The sequence below is a fragment of the Gymnodraco acuticeps genome, unplaced genomic scaffold (assembly GCF_902827175.1).
Source record: "Gymnodraco acuticeps unplaced genomic scaffold, fGymAcu1.1, whole genome shotgun sequence".
Lineage (NCBI taxonomy): Eukaryota > Metazoa > Chordata > Actinopteri > Perciformes > Bathydraconidae > Gymnodraco > Gymnodraco acuticeps.
In genome coordinates this window covers 27,871-45,000 of record NW_022991544.1, presented here as the reverse complement: position 1 = coordinate 45,000, position 17,130 = coordinate 27,871, and the positions used below count along the sequence as shown (strand labels likewise).

The 17,130-nt window shown below is 42.2% G+C and overlaps 1 protein-coding gene across 1 annotated transcript; it reads right to left on the bottom strand.

Moving 5' to 3' along the window:
- Positions 1-4,889: 4,889 nt before the first annotated feature.
- sdhaf3 (succinate dehydrogenase complex assembly factor 3) lies at positions 4,890-15,331 on the bottom strand. The gene is made up of 2 exons (XM_034197277.1): positions 15,005-15,331; positions 4,890-5,184 (listed from the first exon to the last, which is right to left on the bottom strand). Exons 1-2 carry the CDS (start codon positions 15,179-15,181, stop codon positions 4,990-4,992), a joined length of 372 nt encoding a protein of 123 aa, XP_034053168.1. The 5' UTR covers positions 15,182-15,331; the 3' UTR covers positions 4,890-4,989.
- Between the last annotated feature and the right edge of the window lie 1,799 nt (positions 15,332-17,130).

Sequence of the window (17,130 nt, the reverse complement as noted above, 5' to 3'; positions counted from 1 at the left end):
TGTGTGGTATTGATGTCTTCCTCTCACACACTTCAGTCTCGAGTGTGTGGTGAAGGAGTGACAGCGGTAATTGAGACCCCCCCCCCCCCATTCGTCCCGGTGGAAACACGTTGTTGTTTTCTCGCCTGTCACTCAGATACCAGACCAGGTGTTGTGCTTTGTCTCTGTGAGCACCGAGCCTTTGTTCCTCTGCACTTTAAAGATGTGTTGTGTCTCGTGATGGACCCCCGCTGTGACTTCTGTCACGCAGAGAGAGTGTGACGCTGGTTGATCACACTCTCTCTGCTTCTGCTGAATCAATTGGGATCCTTTTCATCCATTGATGTTTCAATGCTGCGTCAGTGAAGCGTTCATTAAAACAGAACTTCCAGAATCCAGTTCTAAATGTCATCCATCGCTCCTTGTCGTTGTTCCTTCCTTCCTTCCTTCCTTCCTTCCTTCCTTCCTTCCTTCCTTCCTTCCTTCCTTCCTTCCTTCCTTCCTTCCTTCCTTCCTATCGAAGCCACTCAGACGCCTTTTACAGACATGTCTAACGCGTTTCCTTCCATATGATTTGTTTTACTCACGTTGGGATGACTTGTTTTGCGTTCACTTAAAATAAATAATACACTTTTCACACGTTCAACAAAGAAAACAAGCCTTTACACCAGTAGTCAAACAAATCAAACAAAACTCAAATAAAAAAACAGCCAGGTGCTCTCTCTTTCTTTCTCTCTTTCTTTCTCTGTATGCGTTTCTGTAACTTTAACGGTAACTTAAGCGGTTAAAAACTGTGCCTTGCTGGTGTCCTTCTGCCCATCTCTGTGTCTTTAGAGGCGCCGTGGGAATTGTAGTCCTTTATACGTACTTGACTACAAACATCACAATTAGGTGGCCCTTTTTATAAACACAAATACTGGCTCTGTAGCTCCCTCCAGTAAATGACACGAGGCTGAGGTCTTGATTTAAAATACGGGGTTTATTGGTGGGACCTCTTCCAACCCGTGAGAACTAGGTTGGAAGACAGAAACATATAATGTAACCAATAAATAAATATGTAATATATGCTTATGTCCGCTAAATAAAAGAATAAACGGCACACATAAGTAGCACAAGCTAACAATAGCATGTAGCACAAGCTAGCGCATAGCTACACGCACACACATAACCTGCAGCTCAACCGCACACAATTACACAAACAACCAGCACAAACCTCGTAGGCTGCTAGTCACCTAGAGGGGCTGATATCTTTAGCTGCATTTCCCCATTAGTTTTTCTTTAGCATCCTGCGTTGCCCTGCAGTTGCAACTACTAAGTGCGTCGATTAAACAAAACAGGTGTAACACAAAACAACGCAGATGTTCCGCCTCTATTGTTGTTACACATAAAAAGGTAGGAACCAAAAATACAATGTGGAACAAATGAACAGCAGAAAGTGAAGACAGTTACTGGCTCTAACACTCAACACTTGTTTAGAAGATACAACTGAGAATTGTAGCAACATTTGAAAGAGTCCCTATTCTGCTTCCTGTGGGGTTCCCTCTCCTGTAGAGTGTTCTATAGGTTTGTTAGTGCATGTCAATGGTCTGCAGAGGCTAAAATCCCTGAGCTTGCCTCCATTGAACTCCTTTGTTTACTTCCTGAACATAGTGACATCACTATGGAACACTTACGCTCCTATTGGCTAGCGCTCCAACACATTGTACGTGATAGGCTAAGGGGCGGGACATCTCTAAGCGGTTGACCAATCACAGGGTCTGAAAATAGTCTGACTCTAATTCAGAAAGGATGTTATAATAAAGTAAAACAAACTGATTTCTGTGACCAGTTTGTCGTGCATTTCTTTACCTCACTCAGTGTTTGGATTATCTTCCCTCAAAATACAAGGAAATACTAGTTTTATAAACCTGTGATTTCTCATGATAATCACAGTTTATTATTGTGATTAGCACCATTCATTTGTTAATCCATTGACAGCACAGATTGAATATAATCTAATGTGAAGTCTTTCGAACCTCACACAGCTGCTAATTTGAGCTAAGTGCATATTAGCTTAGCATCATATCGTGCTCATCACAAAGCTGAGGCGGACGTGAGCGTAGTTAGATCTGTGCTCAGACCCTGGCAGACTGATATTCTCACCTCATGGTGGCGCCAGCAGAGAACGCTGAGGATCGACAGTCAGTATAATTCATCCTGGGGAAATATGGATGTTTGCAACCGATATTTCAGTCTGACACTGTTGAGGTTTCCATATCGAGTTAATGAACAGGCCTGCCGACTCCAACAACACGAGGTGGTGCAAATGGATGAAGTCTATTAACTAACCCTGAGCTCTAAACCACATCAGTCTTCTCTCACTCCACCGAGTCTGTGCTGCTCCTAACAGCAACATGTATCTGTGGGCAAACACTCGTAATCACCTGTACTGTTTTCAGGCCTCTTCTTCCTCCTCTTGCCAACACACGGTGCTGCGAGTCGATGGAAGTGATGGAGGTCGTGGAAAACAATTAGAGAGCAGCAGCTCGCTCATTGTCTCTCAATCAATTACATTAAGAGATTACACTCAGTGATAGTTAGGAGGGGATTCACATACAGCATATAATAAACACTGCATTTTAGATCTCTGCACTGGAGTTTGAATCTCTGAGAAGTAAAGATGTATTAATGCTAGACTTTAGTTAACACTTATGATGATTTAACATCCTCTTTAATCTCTAGAGTTTGATGCAAATCTAAATACGTGCCGTCCTTTACTGACGTAGTTTATGTCGTAGAACAAAACGTTGACATCTCTTCAGCTTGTGTTTTAACCACAGACCTTATTTCAGGATAACAACCAAAAACACATCCAGCAAACCATTGACTTTGACCATAGGTGTCGTACATTGAGCCATTGTGAGAACATGGTAGACTAATGTTATAAAAGCTCATGTACTTACAACTATTTTATTAGAATCAAATAACATAAAACATGAGTAGCTTGTGAGCTCTGTAAAAATGGACGAGGAGCCGACCAACGTGTGAATGAGGTCACAGGATGCAGGTCTGAAAAAGGCTTTAGTGAGTCTGCGGGGGAAACATCTGAAAATATTGAATAGTCTGCAGAGAAACGTGTCTTACTTCTGAAGCGGCAAGACAGCATTATCATTCTGATTGGTCCATTTGGACATGCCAAAGGTTGGTAATTCTACAGATGAATACAGAATTCATCGACTACACTCTTTTTATTAATGTTGTCATGGTGATGTTTTCATGGTTCATAACAAATGGTAAATGGACTGTACTTATATAGCGCTTTCTTTACGACCCCTCAAAGCGCTTTACATTCTACATGTCATTCACCCATTCATACAGAGCAGAGTACCTTACTCTACGAACTAACATTCACACACCGTTGGCCATCGGGAGCAACTCAGGGTTCAGTATCTTGCCCAAGGATACATCGACATGTTGACTGCATGGGCTGGGATCGAACCCTCAACCTTCTGGTTGAAAGACGACCACGCAGCCAACAAAACACCCATTATGTGTCTTCAAAGTGCTTTTTGAAGACCGTTTAAAAAACATATATATATTTTTTATCTGAGCCCTCCTGTCCACAGCACCCTTTAGCACAAAGTGACTTTGCTCCTGAGGTCTTCTGCAGATGACGAGTCAGCCTCCGCATCAGAGCAGAGCGGGATGTTCAGAATCAGAGCAGCATCTCAACAAACCCTCCATGCATTGTGATCGCTATTATCCCCGGAGAAATCGATTGCAATGTCTGAACTCTGCGGGAGGCGACCGTGAGGCGACTTCAGAAACATCTCCTCACACACATTACTTTTCTCTCCTCCACAAGTGTTTAGTTCAGATGCTGAGGATGGCTGCCGTGTCTCCAGCTCCTCTCCAACTTTGCTTTTTCATCGTTTTATTTCAGCGTTTGTAATATTTTGGCACTGGTGCAAAGTAACTAATTACACTTTTGAGATACTTGTACTATACTTGAGTATTTCCATTTTATGCTACTTTGTACTTTTACTCCACTACATTTATTTAATATCTTTAGTTACTTTACAGATTTGGCTTAATGATTACAGATCTGAGTACTTTTACTGAAGTACAAGCAGGGCCGTCCCTCCCTACAGGCCGATCATGCAGACTGCGTGGGGCCCCATCTTGCGGAGGGAGCCTACGATGCGGCACACCTATGCGCTTAAGCGGCGCAATGTGTCGTCGACGCTCGCGAAACAGAATGCCTCATCATATAACTTTGCGTGGGGCCTCACGTTGGCCAGGGACGGCCCTGAGTACAATATCTGAGTTCTTCTACTCTGTATTTCAGTGTGAATTATACATTTGTTATTGTTTACTTTTACATTACATTACATGTAACTTGTTAGACGCTTTTATCCAAAGCGACTTACATAATCAATACTGTGGGCAATCCCCACAGCAGCAATTTGGGGTGCAGTGTCTTGCCCAGGGACACAACGACATGCTGACTGCAGTGGGACTCGAACTTGCTATCCTCTATCGCTAGCCTTTATTACCACTCACCTGGTTAAATGGGTCCTAAAGAAACAATTTGAGAAATTATGTATCTTTGTTTCACAACCAGTCTTATAACAATAAGATCACCATTTTACCATTTTACTTCTTACCCATTTAGTCAATAGCAACATTCCCTCACACTTTATATCTATTCTGCTCCTTTGTTTTATTGTTGTGCGTCTCATATATATATTGCATTGTTGGAGGAGCCTGGGCTTTTCTTTGCCATCTCTAAAATGTGCACGATGATTAAACCTTTGAATCACATAACGACAGAGAGACACAATTATATTCAAAAAAGCTAATTAGTGTCCCCTTAATGCACCTGTGACGGAGTGTTTTTATTTCCCCAGTAAAAGGAACAGGAACACGGAGCTATTACACAGCACTTTAATATAATCACATATTCTTAAAAGCCACTTCTTCGAGTCCCACTCTCCATCAGAGGGAATATAAATAAATACTGCGAGTCGTTCACTTCCCGTCCTCCTGGATGTCGAACTGCCTGGAGGACTTGGTGGACTCCAGCATGAGTTCGTACAGCTGTCCGATCTGGTCGCTCTGGAAGTTTCCCAGCTTGTCCTCCTGGAGGGGGGACCCGAACTTCACGGAGCTGAGCTGCCCCCCCGCCGCCTGCAGGACCTGAGTCTGCAGCGTCTCCCGGTAGCTCTGCAGGATGCAAAACACACAGGGGTTCAGACAGACAGGCTGCACCATTTAGACACAGGTCTGATCTGAGAGACACTGCACATGGGCACCATATGTGGATTCATCCGCTGCAGAAGATAGTCCACACACACACACACACACACACACACACACACACACACACACACACACACACACACACACACACACACACACACACACACACACACACACACACACACACACACACACACACACACACACACACACACACACACACACACACACACACACAGGAAGAATTAAGTGTAGAGCTCCTTCACTTTGTCATTCAAGGAATTATTGGAAAGGTCTAAGTGGGTAAATGTTCTTGCATCTGGAACTCTTTAAAGTAGAGACACTACATACTGATTGTTACGAACCCACTGGGGATGAGGAAGGCAACACACACCAGAATGGAATTGGTAATGAATTATAATAGGGTTTAATGGAATAACAAACAGGTGTACAACAAAGGGCACATATAGCCTGAGCCAAAAGGGCGCAGGTAAACAGAAGGAGGACTCTAAAGGTGAGCCTAAATCCACACCGTCAACACTACTAATTACCGCTAATCACTGCTAATCACTGCTAATGGGAGAGGCCGCAGGGAAATGCAGCTAGCACAGGGAAACCAAAACACACTACTCTAACACATATACCAACACGCTAACACACAACACTAAACACGGATCACACAAGTTCTAAAGTCTAACGACACCGGAGCAAAATGAGTCTGATCGCAGCAGAGCCTCCAGAGTGAATGCTGTCCCCAGGCTTTGTAGCGTCATCTCCGGCAGGTGTGCGCTGGGATGGCTCGGGGATTGGAGCGCGTCGGTCCCGGCGTGCTCCAATCACAATCTTCAGGAGGCGGACCCAGGAGTTGGCAGCCAATGACGTTGAAGCAACCACACAGCTCATTTACATAACAGGATAACGAAACAGGATTAACAGAACCGGAGAGGCGACAGCCGTCACACCTGAACATCAGCAGGAGAGGACTCTTTAAAGTAGAGACACTACATACTGATATACACCTGAACATCAGCAGGAGAGGACTCTTTAAAGTAGAGACACTACATACTGATATACACCTGAACATCAGCAGGAGAGGACTCTTTAAAGTAGAGACACTACATACTGATATACACCTGAACATCAGCAGCAGAGGAAGAGACACTACATACTGATATACACCTGAACATCAGCAGGAGAGGACTCTTTAAAGTAGAGACACTACATACTGATATACACCTGAACATCAGCAGGAGAGGACTCTTTAAAGTAGAGACACTACATACTGATATACACCTGAACATCAGCAGGAGAGGACTCTTTAAAGTAGAGTCACTACATACTGATATACACCCGAACATCAGCAGAAGAGGACTCTTTAAAGTAGAGACACTACATACTGATATACACCTGAACATCAGCAGGAGAGGACTCTTTAAAGTAGAGACACTACATACTGATATACACCTGAACATCAGCAGGAGAGGACTCTTTAAAGTAGAGACACTACATACTGATATACACCTGAACATCAGCTGGAGAGGACTCTTTAAAGTAGAGACACTACATACTGATATACACCTGAACATCAGCAGGAGAGGACTCTTTAAAGTAGAGACACTACATACTGATATACACCTGAACATCAGCTGGAGAGGACTCTTTAAAGTAGAGACACTACATACTGATATACACCTGAACATCAGCAGGAGAGGACTCTTTAAAGTAGATACACTACATACTGATATACACCTGAACATCAACAGGAGAGGACTCTTTAAAGTAGAGACACTACATACTGATATACACCTGAACATCAGCAGGAGAGGACTCTTTAAAGTAGAGACACTACATACTGATATACACCTGAACATCAGCAGGAGAGGACTCTTTAAAGTAGAGACACTACATGCTGATATACACCCGAACATCAGCAGGAGAGGACTCTTTAAAGTAGAGACACTACATACTGATATACACCTGAACATCAGCAGGAGAGGACTCTTTAAAGTAGAGACACTACATACTGATATACACCTGAACATCAGCAGGAGAGGACTCTTTAAAGTAGAGACACTACATACTGATATACACCTGCACATCAGCAGGAGAGGACTCTTTAAAGTAGAGACACTACATACTGATATACACCTGAACATCAGCAGGAGAGGACTCTTTAAAGTAGAGACACTACATACTGATATACACCCGAACATCAGCAGGAGAGGACTCTTTAAAGTAGAGACACTACATACTGATATACACCTGAACATCAGCAGGAGAGGACTCTTTAAAGTAGAGACACTACATACTGATATACACCCGAACATCAGCAGAAGAGGACTCTTTAAAGTAGAGACACTACATACTGATATACACCTGAACATCAGCAGGAGAGGACTCTTTAAAGTAGAGACACTACATACTGATATACACCTGAACATCAGCAGGAGAGGACTCTTTAAAGTAGAGACACTACATACTGATATACACCTGAACATCAGCAGGAGAGGACTCTTTAAAGTAGAGACACTACATACTGATACACACCTGAACATCAGCAGGAGAGGACTCTTTAAAGTAGATACACTACATACTGATATACACCTGAACATCAGCAGGAGAGGACTCTTTAAAGTAGAGACACTACATACTGATATACACCTGCACATCAGCAGGAGAGGACTCTTTAAAGTAGAGACACTACATACTGATATACACCTGAACATCAGCAGGAGAGGACTCTTTAAAGTAGAGACACTACATACTGATATACACCTGAACATCAGCAGGAGAGGACTCTTTAAAGTAGAGACACTACATACTGATATACACCTGAACATCAGCAGGAGAGGACTCTTTAAAGCATTTGCACACAATAAAATCTCTTCTTGTTTTATAACACTACCAAACGTTTGCCTCTTCCCTATTGGCCCTTAAAAACTCTCGTTTGGAACAAAGTGGTATTTATACTCTAACTCAGCCTACTAATAAGTTCATATTCAGTTAACTCTTACCTCAAGGACCTTTCTCTTAATAATAATAATAATAATAATAATAATAATAATAATAATAATAATTGCTCCTCTCCTGCAGTCCTCTCGATCTAAATTAGAAATGTGTCTCTTGGCTTCAGACCCGGTCCATTAACACAAAAAGCTATCAGAGCTCTTTGCACACGGAGCCAGCTCAGGTGATTTCTCACCACTTTATCTCGGACAATGTTGTCTCTTTGTTGTTTTGCTTTGGTTAGACGATACAGCATTCGACAGAGACGTCCCTCTCACTCCTCTGTAAACTCCCAAGCACACATGATTGTCTCCCAGTGGTTTTAGTCAAATGACCTCCCTCCTGATGAGTTTCCATCTGAGATACAGCCAGAGGAGTGTAAATATGACAGAAGCCTCTCGCTCCCCTGATTGGAAACGATGCAAATGGACTCTGGCTTTGAAAACAATGCATACTGATCTGCTGAGGCGTAATGAAAGTCACCGCCTTCTCCCCGGCGGCTTCACAGCTCCTGAAACCACAAAGAGACTCGCAGGGTTCCAGCTGCAATCACCATCTACTTCATTAGATACATTAGCAGCAGATGGGTGGTCTACCATCCCCCCCTTAGTGCCGCCGGCTCTGCCCCTTAGCGCCGTCGGCTCTGACCCTTAATGCCATCTGCCCCTTAGTGCCGTCGGCTCTGCCCCTTAATGCCGTCGGCTCTGCCCCTTAATGCCATCTGCCCCTTAGTGCCGCCGGCTCTGCCCCTTAGTGCCGCCGGCTCTGCCCCTTAGTGCCGCCGGCTCTGCCCCTTAGTGCCGCCGGCTCTGCCCCTTAGTGCCGTCGGCTCTGCCCCTTAGTGCCGCCGGCTCTGCCCCTTAGTGCCGCCGGCTCTGCCCCATTAGTGCCGTCGGCTCTGCCCCTTAGTGCCGCCGGCTCTGCCCCTTAGTGCCGCCGGCTCTGCCCCTTAGTGCCGCCGGCTCTGCCCCTTAGTGCCACCGGCTCTGCCCCTTAGTGCCACCGGCTCTGCCCCTTAGTGCCACCGGCTCTGCCCCTTAGTGCCACCGGCTCTGCCCCTTAGTGCCACCGGCTCTGCCCCTTAGTGCCACCGGCTCTGCCCCTTAGTGCCACCGGCTCTGCCCCTTAGTGCCACCGGCTCTGCCCCTTAGTGCCATCGGCTCTGCCCCTTAGTGCCACCGGCTCTGCTCCTTAGTGCCGCCGGCTCTGCCCCTTAGTGCCATCGGCTCTGCCCCTGAGTGCCGTCCCTCAAGATTATTTTGGGAACTGGAGGAAGAGTTGCAAATAAACTCATCATCGGCACATGAAGCCAGGTAAGTCCTCTGAGGTGTGATGGAGTCAGAGTTATTGCAGAAACACAAAAGGAACACAAGGCGGAGGCGATGCTCCTGTGCTGATTAAAGAAAGTTGTGTTTCTTGGTCTCAAAGACTGCTCGTCAGATTTTAATGAAACTTGGTTGAAGAATGAAGCGTGAGCCAAGAAGAGCTCGCTTGATTTGGAGTGTTTTTGATGCATTTGTGCTGCTTTCAAGCGCTCAGACTATTCTGAAAAAAGAGTTCCCTGCTGGCACGAGTGTCATCGCGCTGGAGAGGCTGGAGAGATGCCCCCGACACTTTAAAAACATTCCTGATTTTGTTCCTATTACTTTTTCAAAGTATAACTTGTAAAAATTGCTCTGAAAAAACATCAAAGGGTTATTTGTCCAATGAGAAAGCATGAAATTCAATGTAAATATAAAAACAAATGTGTGTGTTCTCATCCAATCGAATAGAATAGAATAGATTGGGAGGGATGAACCTCTGTAATGGCCTCACATGCCGAGCACACAGTGACATGTGTTCTCTGCTGTTAACCCATCCTAGCACCAGGAGTCTAGCACTAGGAGCAGTGGGCAGGTGTCCGGTGCCTTGCTCAAGGGCACCACGGCAGGGCAGGAGGTGAACTGGGACCTCTCCAAGTAGCAGTCCACACTCCATATTTAGGTCTGGTCGGGGACTTGAACCGGCGACCCTACAGCTCACAGTCCAAGCCCCTACTGCCGGACACAAAGGAAGAACCCGAGCTTCATTTATTATAAAATGACATCCAATTATCTTAAACCTGTCTTCACCTGATCTGTGTTATTATCTGCTCTGCCTCTTCCCCCATCTGACCATTACACTGCCTTAGATGTTACATGTTGAATGATAAGAGGTGTGCCGGTACAGTTATACATGCTGCATTGATTTGGGGTCAAAGGATCACATGACAAGGCAGCTAGTGATACAAAACATGACTTTTAAATAAAAAACTAAATAATTCCCATTAAAATATTCATATAAAAAGAAGCTGGACTAAAACCTAATTTAAAAAAAGGTGTGTTTTGCTTTCACAATGCTGCATTGATGATATATTTAATAGGAGGGTGGGTTGGGTAAATATTCTGTAACACTGCAGAGACGTTCACGTTCCCACAGAGCTTCCCTGACAGTCTGAGGATCATCCAGAATATAAACTAACAGATCAGAAGTTTAAAAGATGACACAGAGAGTAAACAGCGTACTGAAGCTGCCACCGTGTGGTGATGGACTGACATTACACTGGCTATGCAAAGCCCAATAAACCCCTTACTGATTATTATTCTCAGTATTAATTCATCCCGGTGTCCAGAGTCCAAGGCTATGTCTTTAAATGTCTCGTGTGTTAGTAAAATGTCCCTTTTAATGAGTTACTGTGTTAATATGAGAATAGCAGGAAGTCAGCGAACAATCGGTTATTCAAATAGTTGGGGATTATTCTTATGTCAAACAACTAATCGCTTTTTAAAGTTATATTTTAAGCTCTTATTACTACGACGGAGTATTAGGGCCACACTTAGAAGAAAAAAACAGAGATTTCGAGAATAAAGTAATAATTACGAGATTAAAGTCGTAGTTTCATAAGTGACTTGAGAAGCGGACTTGGAGGAGATTGTCTCCTTTCTGCAGGAGGAAATGGCTCGTTCTTGCCGACTACATTACATTACATTTAGCTGAGGCTTTTATCCAAAGCGACTTACAATAAGTGCAAACCTTGAAGAAAACAGAATCATAAAGTACATCAGGTTTCATAGAGCCAAACATTTCAAGTGCTACTCAACTGGCTTTAGATAAGCCAGTCCTTTATTAGTATATCCTCCTGGGACCTATTTAGGGTTAAAACAACATCTTGCAATTTAGACTTTTTTTATTTTATTTTTTAAATGTTACAGTATGTCCACTGTAGAGGACGTCGGGACCATATTAGTTTGAAAAGACAGCCAAAATTAACAGATGGACTATGTAACGTATTATGATTATAGAGTGATATTAATACAATAATACATTCACCTTTATTTAAAACATGAATAAGTAATTGATCTGAACACTGCTGTTTATTTGGTCAATACAAAACTAGCTTGTGTTTTGGTGAATCTTTCCAGATCTTCAAAGACTTTGTAGCAGGGTATATGCAAGAATCCTGAAGTCAAATGTAATACCTTTTAAGACCTTTTTTAAGACCCTTTCCAGACATTTTAAGACCTCATCGCAACTTCGAGTTCTAACCGGTTACATTGGCGACACTTTACCTCACATTGACTATATTGATTGTAAGATAGCACAACTAAACAGAGTGCAGACAGACTACTGAAGCCTCCTCTCCATGAACTTCAACCTCTCTGTGAAGGTCAGGGTTAATGCAGGATGCTGCTTTGTTGCTTCTGTACTCTGTGCTCTTTCATTCCAGTCAAACTCCTCAGAAACCATTAGAAACCAGGATTTGACCAATAAACAAAACAATAGACAAAACTTTGAAATATATGAAACGTTGGTGAGCTTCAGCGGGGCAATGCCATATAGGAGCTCCCTCACAAATACCCAGGGGTTCAATTGGGCTGGGGCTGTCGGGGCTCAGCCCGGCACGTAGGACGATGCTCTGACGTCATCACCCTCACACATTTGTCATATGTTTACAAAAAACCATATATGTTAAGACTTTTCTCGTTCTTAGTATAGACTATATTTAGGGTCGATATGTGTTGACCTTACTTTAAAATAGCAGATCTCTGTGACCGGATATAGTTTGGCTTAGACCCCGGCCCCACGAGGACGCATACAGTAAAACGCAAACGCAAAAAAGTCTTCCGTTCACACGCATTCGATTCATTAACGCGTCCGTTCACACTAGACCGCTGGAAATGCTGGAAACGCTGTAGTACATATGCCAGGCCTGTAAGTGGCGCTGCTGCCGCCACAAAATACACCAAAAGCAGCGAAGAAGACCCCGGAGCATGGTTGTCATGGTTGCCCTTCTGTTTATTCTCCGCGGTGGACGGCGTGTTCTCCTGCTGTAGACCCCCCCCCCCCCCCCAGAGCGGAGCAAGGCAACGAAACTTAAAATAAGAAGCAGCATTTTATGGCACGCTATGCATGGGGCCACCTTGAGGGGGTTTCCCGACATGTTGTTTCAGTCAATTAAAGGGTGTTTCATGTTGTCGTTGCTGTGGACCTTCTTAATACCTTGGAAAATGCCGTTTAATACTTTTTAATAGCCTTAATTTTCGCTATATTGATTTATCAACTTTTAATACTTTTTAAGACCCCGCGGACACCCTGTGTAGTCGATGTAGTGGGAAAGTACCTCATTGACTCCAGTCGGCACGGGCTGTAGGGTCATCTTGACTAGTTGTATGGATGTGGTCTCCATCTGACCTGCTCATAGAAACAAAGCTTGCATTCCTGAGGCAACTCATGTGTCATGGCTCCACTTCAAATAAAAACAACAATAAGACATACGTGCTACTCTTGGTCCACAGGGGGCCATGTCTTTCCAGCTCGTCCCTATCTGTCTCTATGTATCTATCTGTGCGCTCATGGAGCCTCCTGCATCTTCCCCCCCTTCTTCTTGACCCTCTTCTATCCCAGGTGTGAAAGCCTCATCTCTCTCATCATCTCTCTCATCATCTTAATCTCCCTGATATCTGGTGCAGAAAATGTCTGCTTCAGTTCCGTCTCCTGCAACAATATTGAGTCATAAAGTCCATGAAGACGGTCCTGACGTCCACTAGGATGGACATTTATAAAAGAGCTGTTATTTGAAAACTTGAATTATTTAATTGCTTTCAGAACTAATGATATAGTTCCTCACATGTTAATAAACAAGAATATATTTGATTTTCATGGTAAAAATTACAATTATTCAACAATATTTGACTTCTCCTCCTGCTTCTATACCATTTTGTTTTTCGTGTGCCAGCCATTTTGGATGAAAAGAAAGAGGAACTTCCCAGCATGCAAATTTTAACCAATGACATATCACTGGAAAGACCAGGATGTCCTCTGTATACCAGGGATTGATAGAGTAGCTCAAAAGAGTAAAAGGAGATGCATGTTAACAAAATGTCCACTACAGTGGACATTTTCAATGGGCTGGGTCCCAGGAGGATATAAGTGCTTTGTTAATAGTTCTATCGCTGGAAGTGGAGTCGAAAGAGATGAGTTTTCAGTCTGGAAGGTGTGTAAGCTTTCTGCTGTCCTGATGCCAATGGGGAGCTCATTCCGATTCCACTACACGGCTATCGTTCGACTCCTTCTGGATCCAAAGCCTTGACTACAAGTCTCATCGTTTCTTGTGAAACAACAAATCCCCTTTGAACAGCTCGTAGATGTAACCAACGATAGCCTCGTAGTCGGTCAGAAGCAGCCATTTCCTCCGGCAGAAAGGAGACACTCTCCTCCAAGTCCGTTTGGTTCTTTCTTCAAAATAACATCGTTTCTGGCACAACCTTTTCAAAGTTATAATACTTATGATAATCTGATGCTGATGTGCCAAAAGATTAAGTATTTCGTTATTTGAGAAACCTAAACTAAAGTGCTGCTTCACAAGATGCTCCACATTCCTCATTGTATTGCAGGACGCTGCTGTTGTCTCCTTCTCAAATCACTTATGAAACTACGACTTTATTCTCGTAACTATGACTTTATTCTCGTAACTATGACTTTATTCTCGTAACTATGACTTTATTCTCGTAACTATGACTTTATTCTCGTAACTATGACTTTATTCTCGTAACTATGACTTTATTCTCGTAACTATGACTTTATTCTCGTAATATTATGACTTTATTCTCGAAATCTCTGGGTTTTTTTTCTAAGTGTGGCCCTAATAAGCTTTTGAATAAATACAAGACATTTCAAGAAATAAAACTATAGAATTTGTATAGATATTTATTTTATATGTATAAAAACACTTAAAGAGGTTTGCCTTGCTTGAAAAGTGTACTAATACAATGCTGCATTGATTAAGAGTCACTGGGTCACATGACATAACAACTTTCGAAAAGAAAACATCAGGATTTTTTAATACAAAAGTGCAGAATTTTCCTATAAATATTATTGGGAAATTGCAAAAAAACAATGAAATAAGGCTCAAATTAACTGTCTATTTATATTCAAATATAAATATTCAAATATAAATAGAGGGTGGACTAAAACTTGTCCAGTTCAGTAATACAATGCTGCTTTGATTTGAAGTCACTGGGTCACATGACTCAAAAGCTTTCTATAGTGCAGACTGTTATTAAACATGTCATTGTAAAGAAGAAAAATTGCAAGAAACAAAAAGGTAAGAATATAGAAATATTGATATAAAATAAGAATCCAATGAAGGAGAAGTGTTCTCCTTGTTAAGGACAGCATGCAGCATTGATCCGAGTCATTGAGCCAAAGAATGAAGGAGCCGAATCTAGAGTGAAAAGGACAGGTGTGGTTTGTGTGTTACCTCCCACTCTATCATGAAGCTCGTCACGTTTTCCGGGGATGCAGATTTGTGTCTCCTGAACTCGTCCTTCACGTACTGGTCCCCCAGAGCCCGCAGATCTATGGGCAGGAACCGGTGCAGAACCAGCAGCCTCTTGTACAAGAACCGGACCCTGGACACGTGGGCGGGACCCGCCATGAAGACCGGATGTTCACTAACAATGGGAGGTTAACATCAGAAACACCTCATGCTACCCGCAGACAGACGGGCTGGAGGTCGGGACAGAAAGACACCTCCACAGGGACAGTTACCCAACTCATGTGTTTACCCTGGAAATGACTCTTCTTCTCTGGTTTGACATTATCCGGTGCCCTACTGCCACCTGTTGGATTTGAGCAGTACTGCAGACAAAGGGGTTTTCTAGTTTAATCATTTAGATCAAATGTAATTGTCACTGCACTGCCACGACACAGTGTAGTGTAGATTAATATATGTATACATATATATATATATATATATGTGTGTGTTAATATAGGTGTATGAGCATAACTCTATAGTGTGTAAAACTGTGTGTAGGTACAACAATGCATGTGTGCACCTGTGTATTGTGTGGTTAAACTATGTATGTGTATTTTCTATGATATGCATTAAGGCAGTGCTTCTCAAAGTGTGGTCCGCGGACCACTGGTGGTCCGTGAGCGCCCCCTAGTGGTCCGTGAGTATATTGGTAAAATTTCACATTTGAAATAAATTAATTAATTTAAGTTTTCCGCACTCTCGCGGGAATATTTCCGCAATGGAGCGAGCTTAAGTATCACTTTAAATTGCATGATATAGCCCAGCGCAACACCTTCATCACACATGTGGCTACTTGTTTGAACCATTTTCAGGCGATTTGTAAAAAACAATGTGTTTTTGGATATTTGTGGAGTTAGGTGGTCCGCGAGTATTTTTTTATTGGTTAAGTGGTCCTTGGTATGAAAAAGTTTGAGAAACACTGCATTAAGGTATATGGAAGAAATATATAAATATAAAAAAAACTATTACAACGATTAAAATGTGAAGGACATTATTACAACAAATATAATTTTGCTTTAAGAATGTTAGTAAAATTAAATAATATTACTGATAATTAAAAATATGTTTAGACAAATAGCATTTATTTTAAATTAATTTAAAGGTGGAAGAAGTACTCAGATCTTGTACTTGTGTAAAAGTAGAAGTACTCAGGTCTTGTACTTGAGTAAAAGTAGAAGTACTCAGATCTTGTACTTGTGTAAAAGTAGAAGTACTCAGGTCTTGTACTTGAGTAAAAGTAGAAGTACTCAGATCTTGTACTTGTGTAAAAGTAGAAGTAGTCAGATCTTGTACTTGAGTAAAAGTAGAAGTACTCAGATCTTGTACTTGAGTAAAAGTAGAAGTACTCAAATGTTGTACTTGAGTAAAAGTAGAAGTACTCAGATCTTGTTCTTGAGTAAAAGTAGAAGTACTCAGATCTTGTTCTTGACTAAAAGTAAAAGTACTCAAATGTTGTACTTGAGTAAAAGTAGAAGTACTCAGATCTTGTACTTGAGTAACAGTAGAAGTACTCAAATGTTGTACTCGAGTAAAAGTAGAAGTACTCAGATCTTGTACTTGAGTAAAAGTAGAAGTACTCAGATCTTGTACTTGTGTAAAAGTAGAAGTACTCAGATCTTGTACTTGAGTAAAAGTAGAAGTACTCAAATGTTGTACTTGAGTAAAAGTAGAAGTACTCAGATCTTGTACTTGAGTAAAAGTAGAAGTACTCAGATCTTGTTCTTGAGTAAAAGTAGAAGTACTCAGATCTTGTACTTGAGTAAAAGTAGAAGTACCAGAGTGTAGGAATACTCTGTTACAGTAAAAGTCCTGCATTCAAAATGTTCCTCAAGTGAAAGTATAAAAGTATTCTCATCTAAATATAGTGAAAGACAGTAAAAGTAGTCGTTGTGCAGATTGGTCAATTTCAGAATAATATATATGATATGTTTTATAATGATTGATCATGAAAGTGTTCTCAAAGCTGGTGAAGGAGCAGCTAGTTTGAAGTACTTTGTATACTGCAGGGTAGCTGGTGGATTTACTCCAGGTGGAACTAAAGTCTGATTCAACACTTGATTATATTTCAC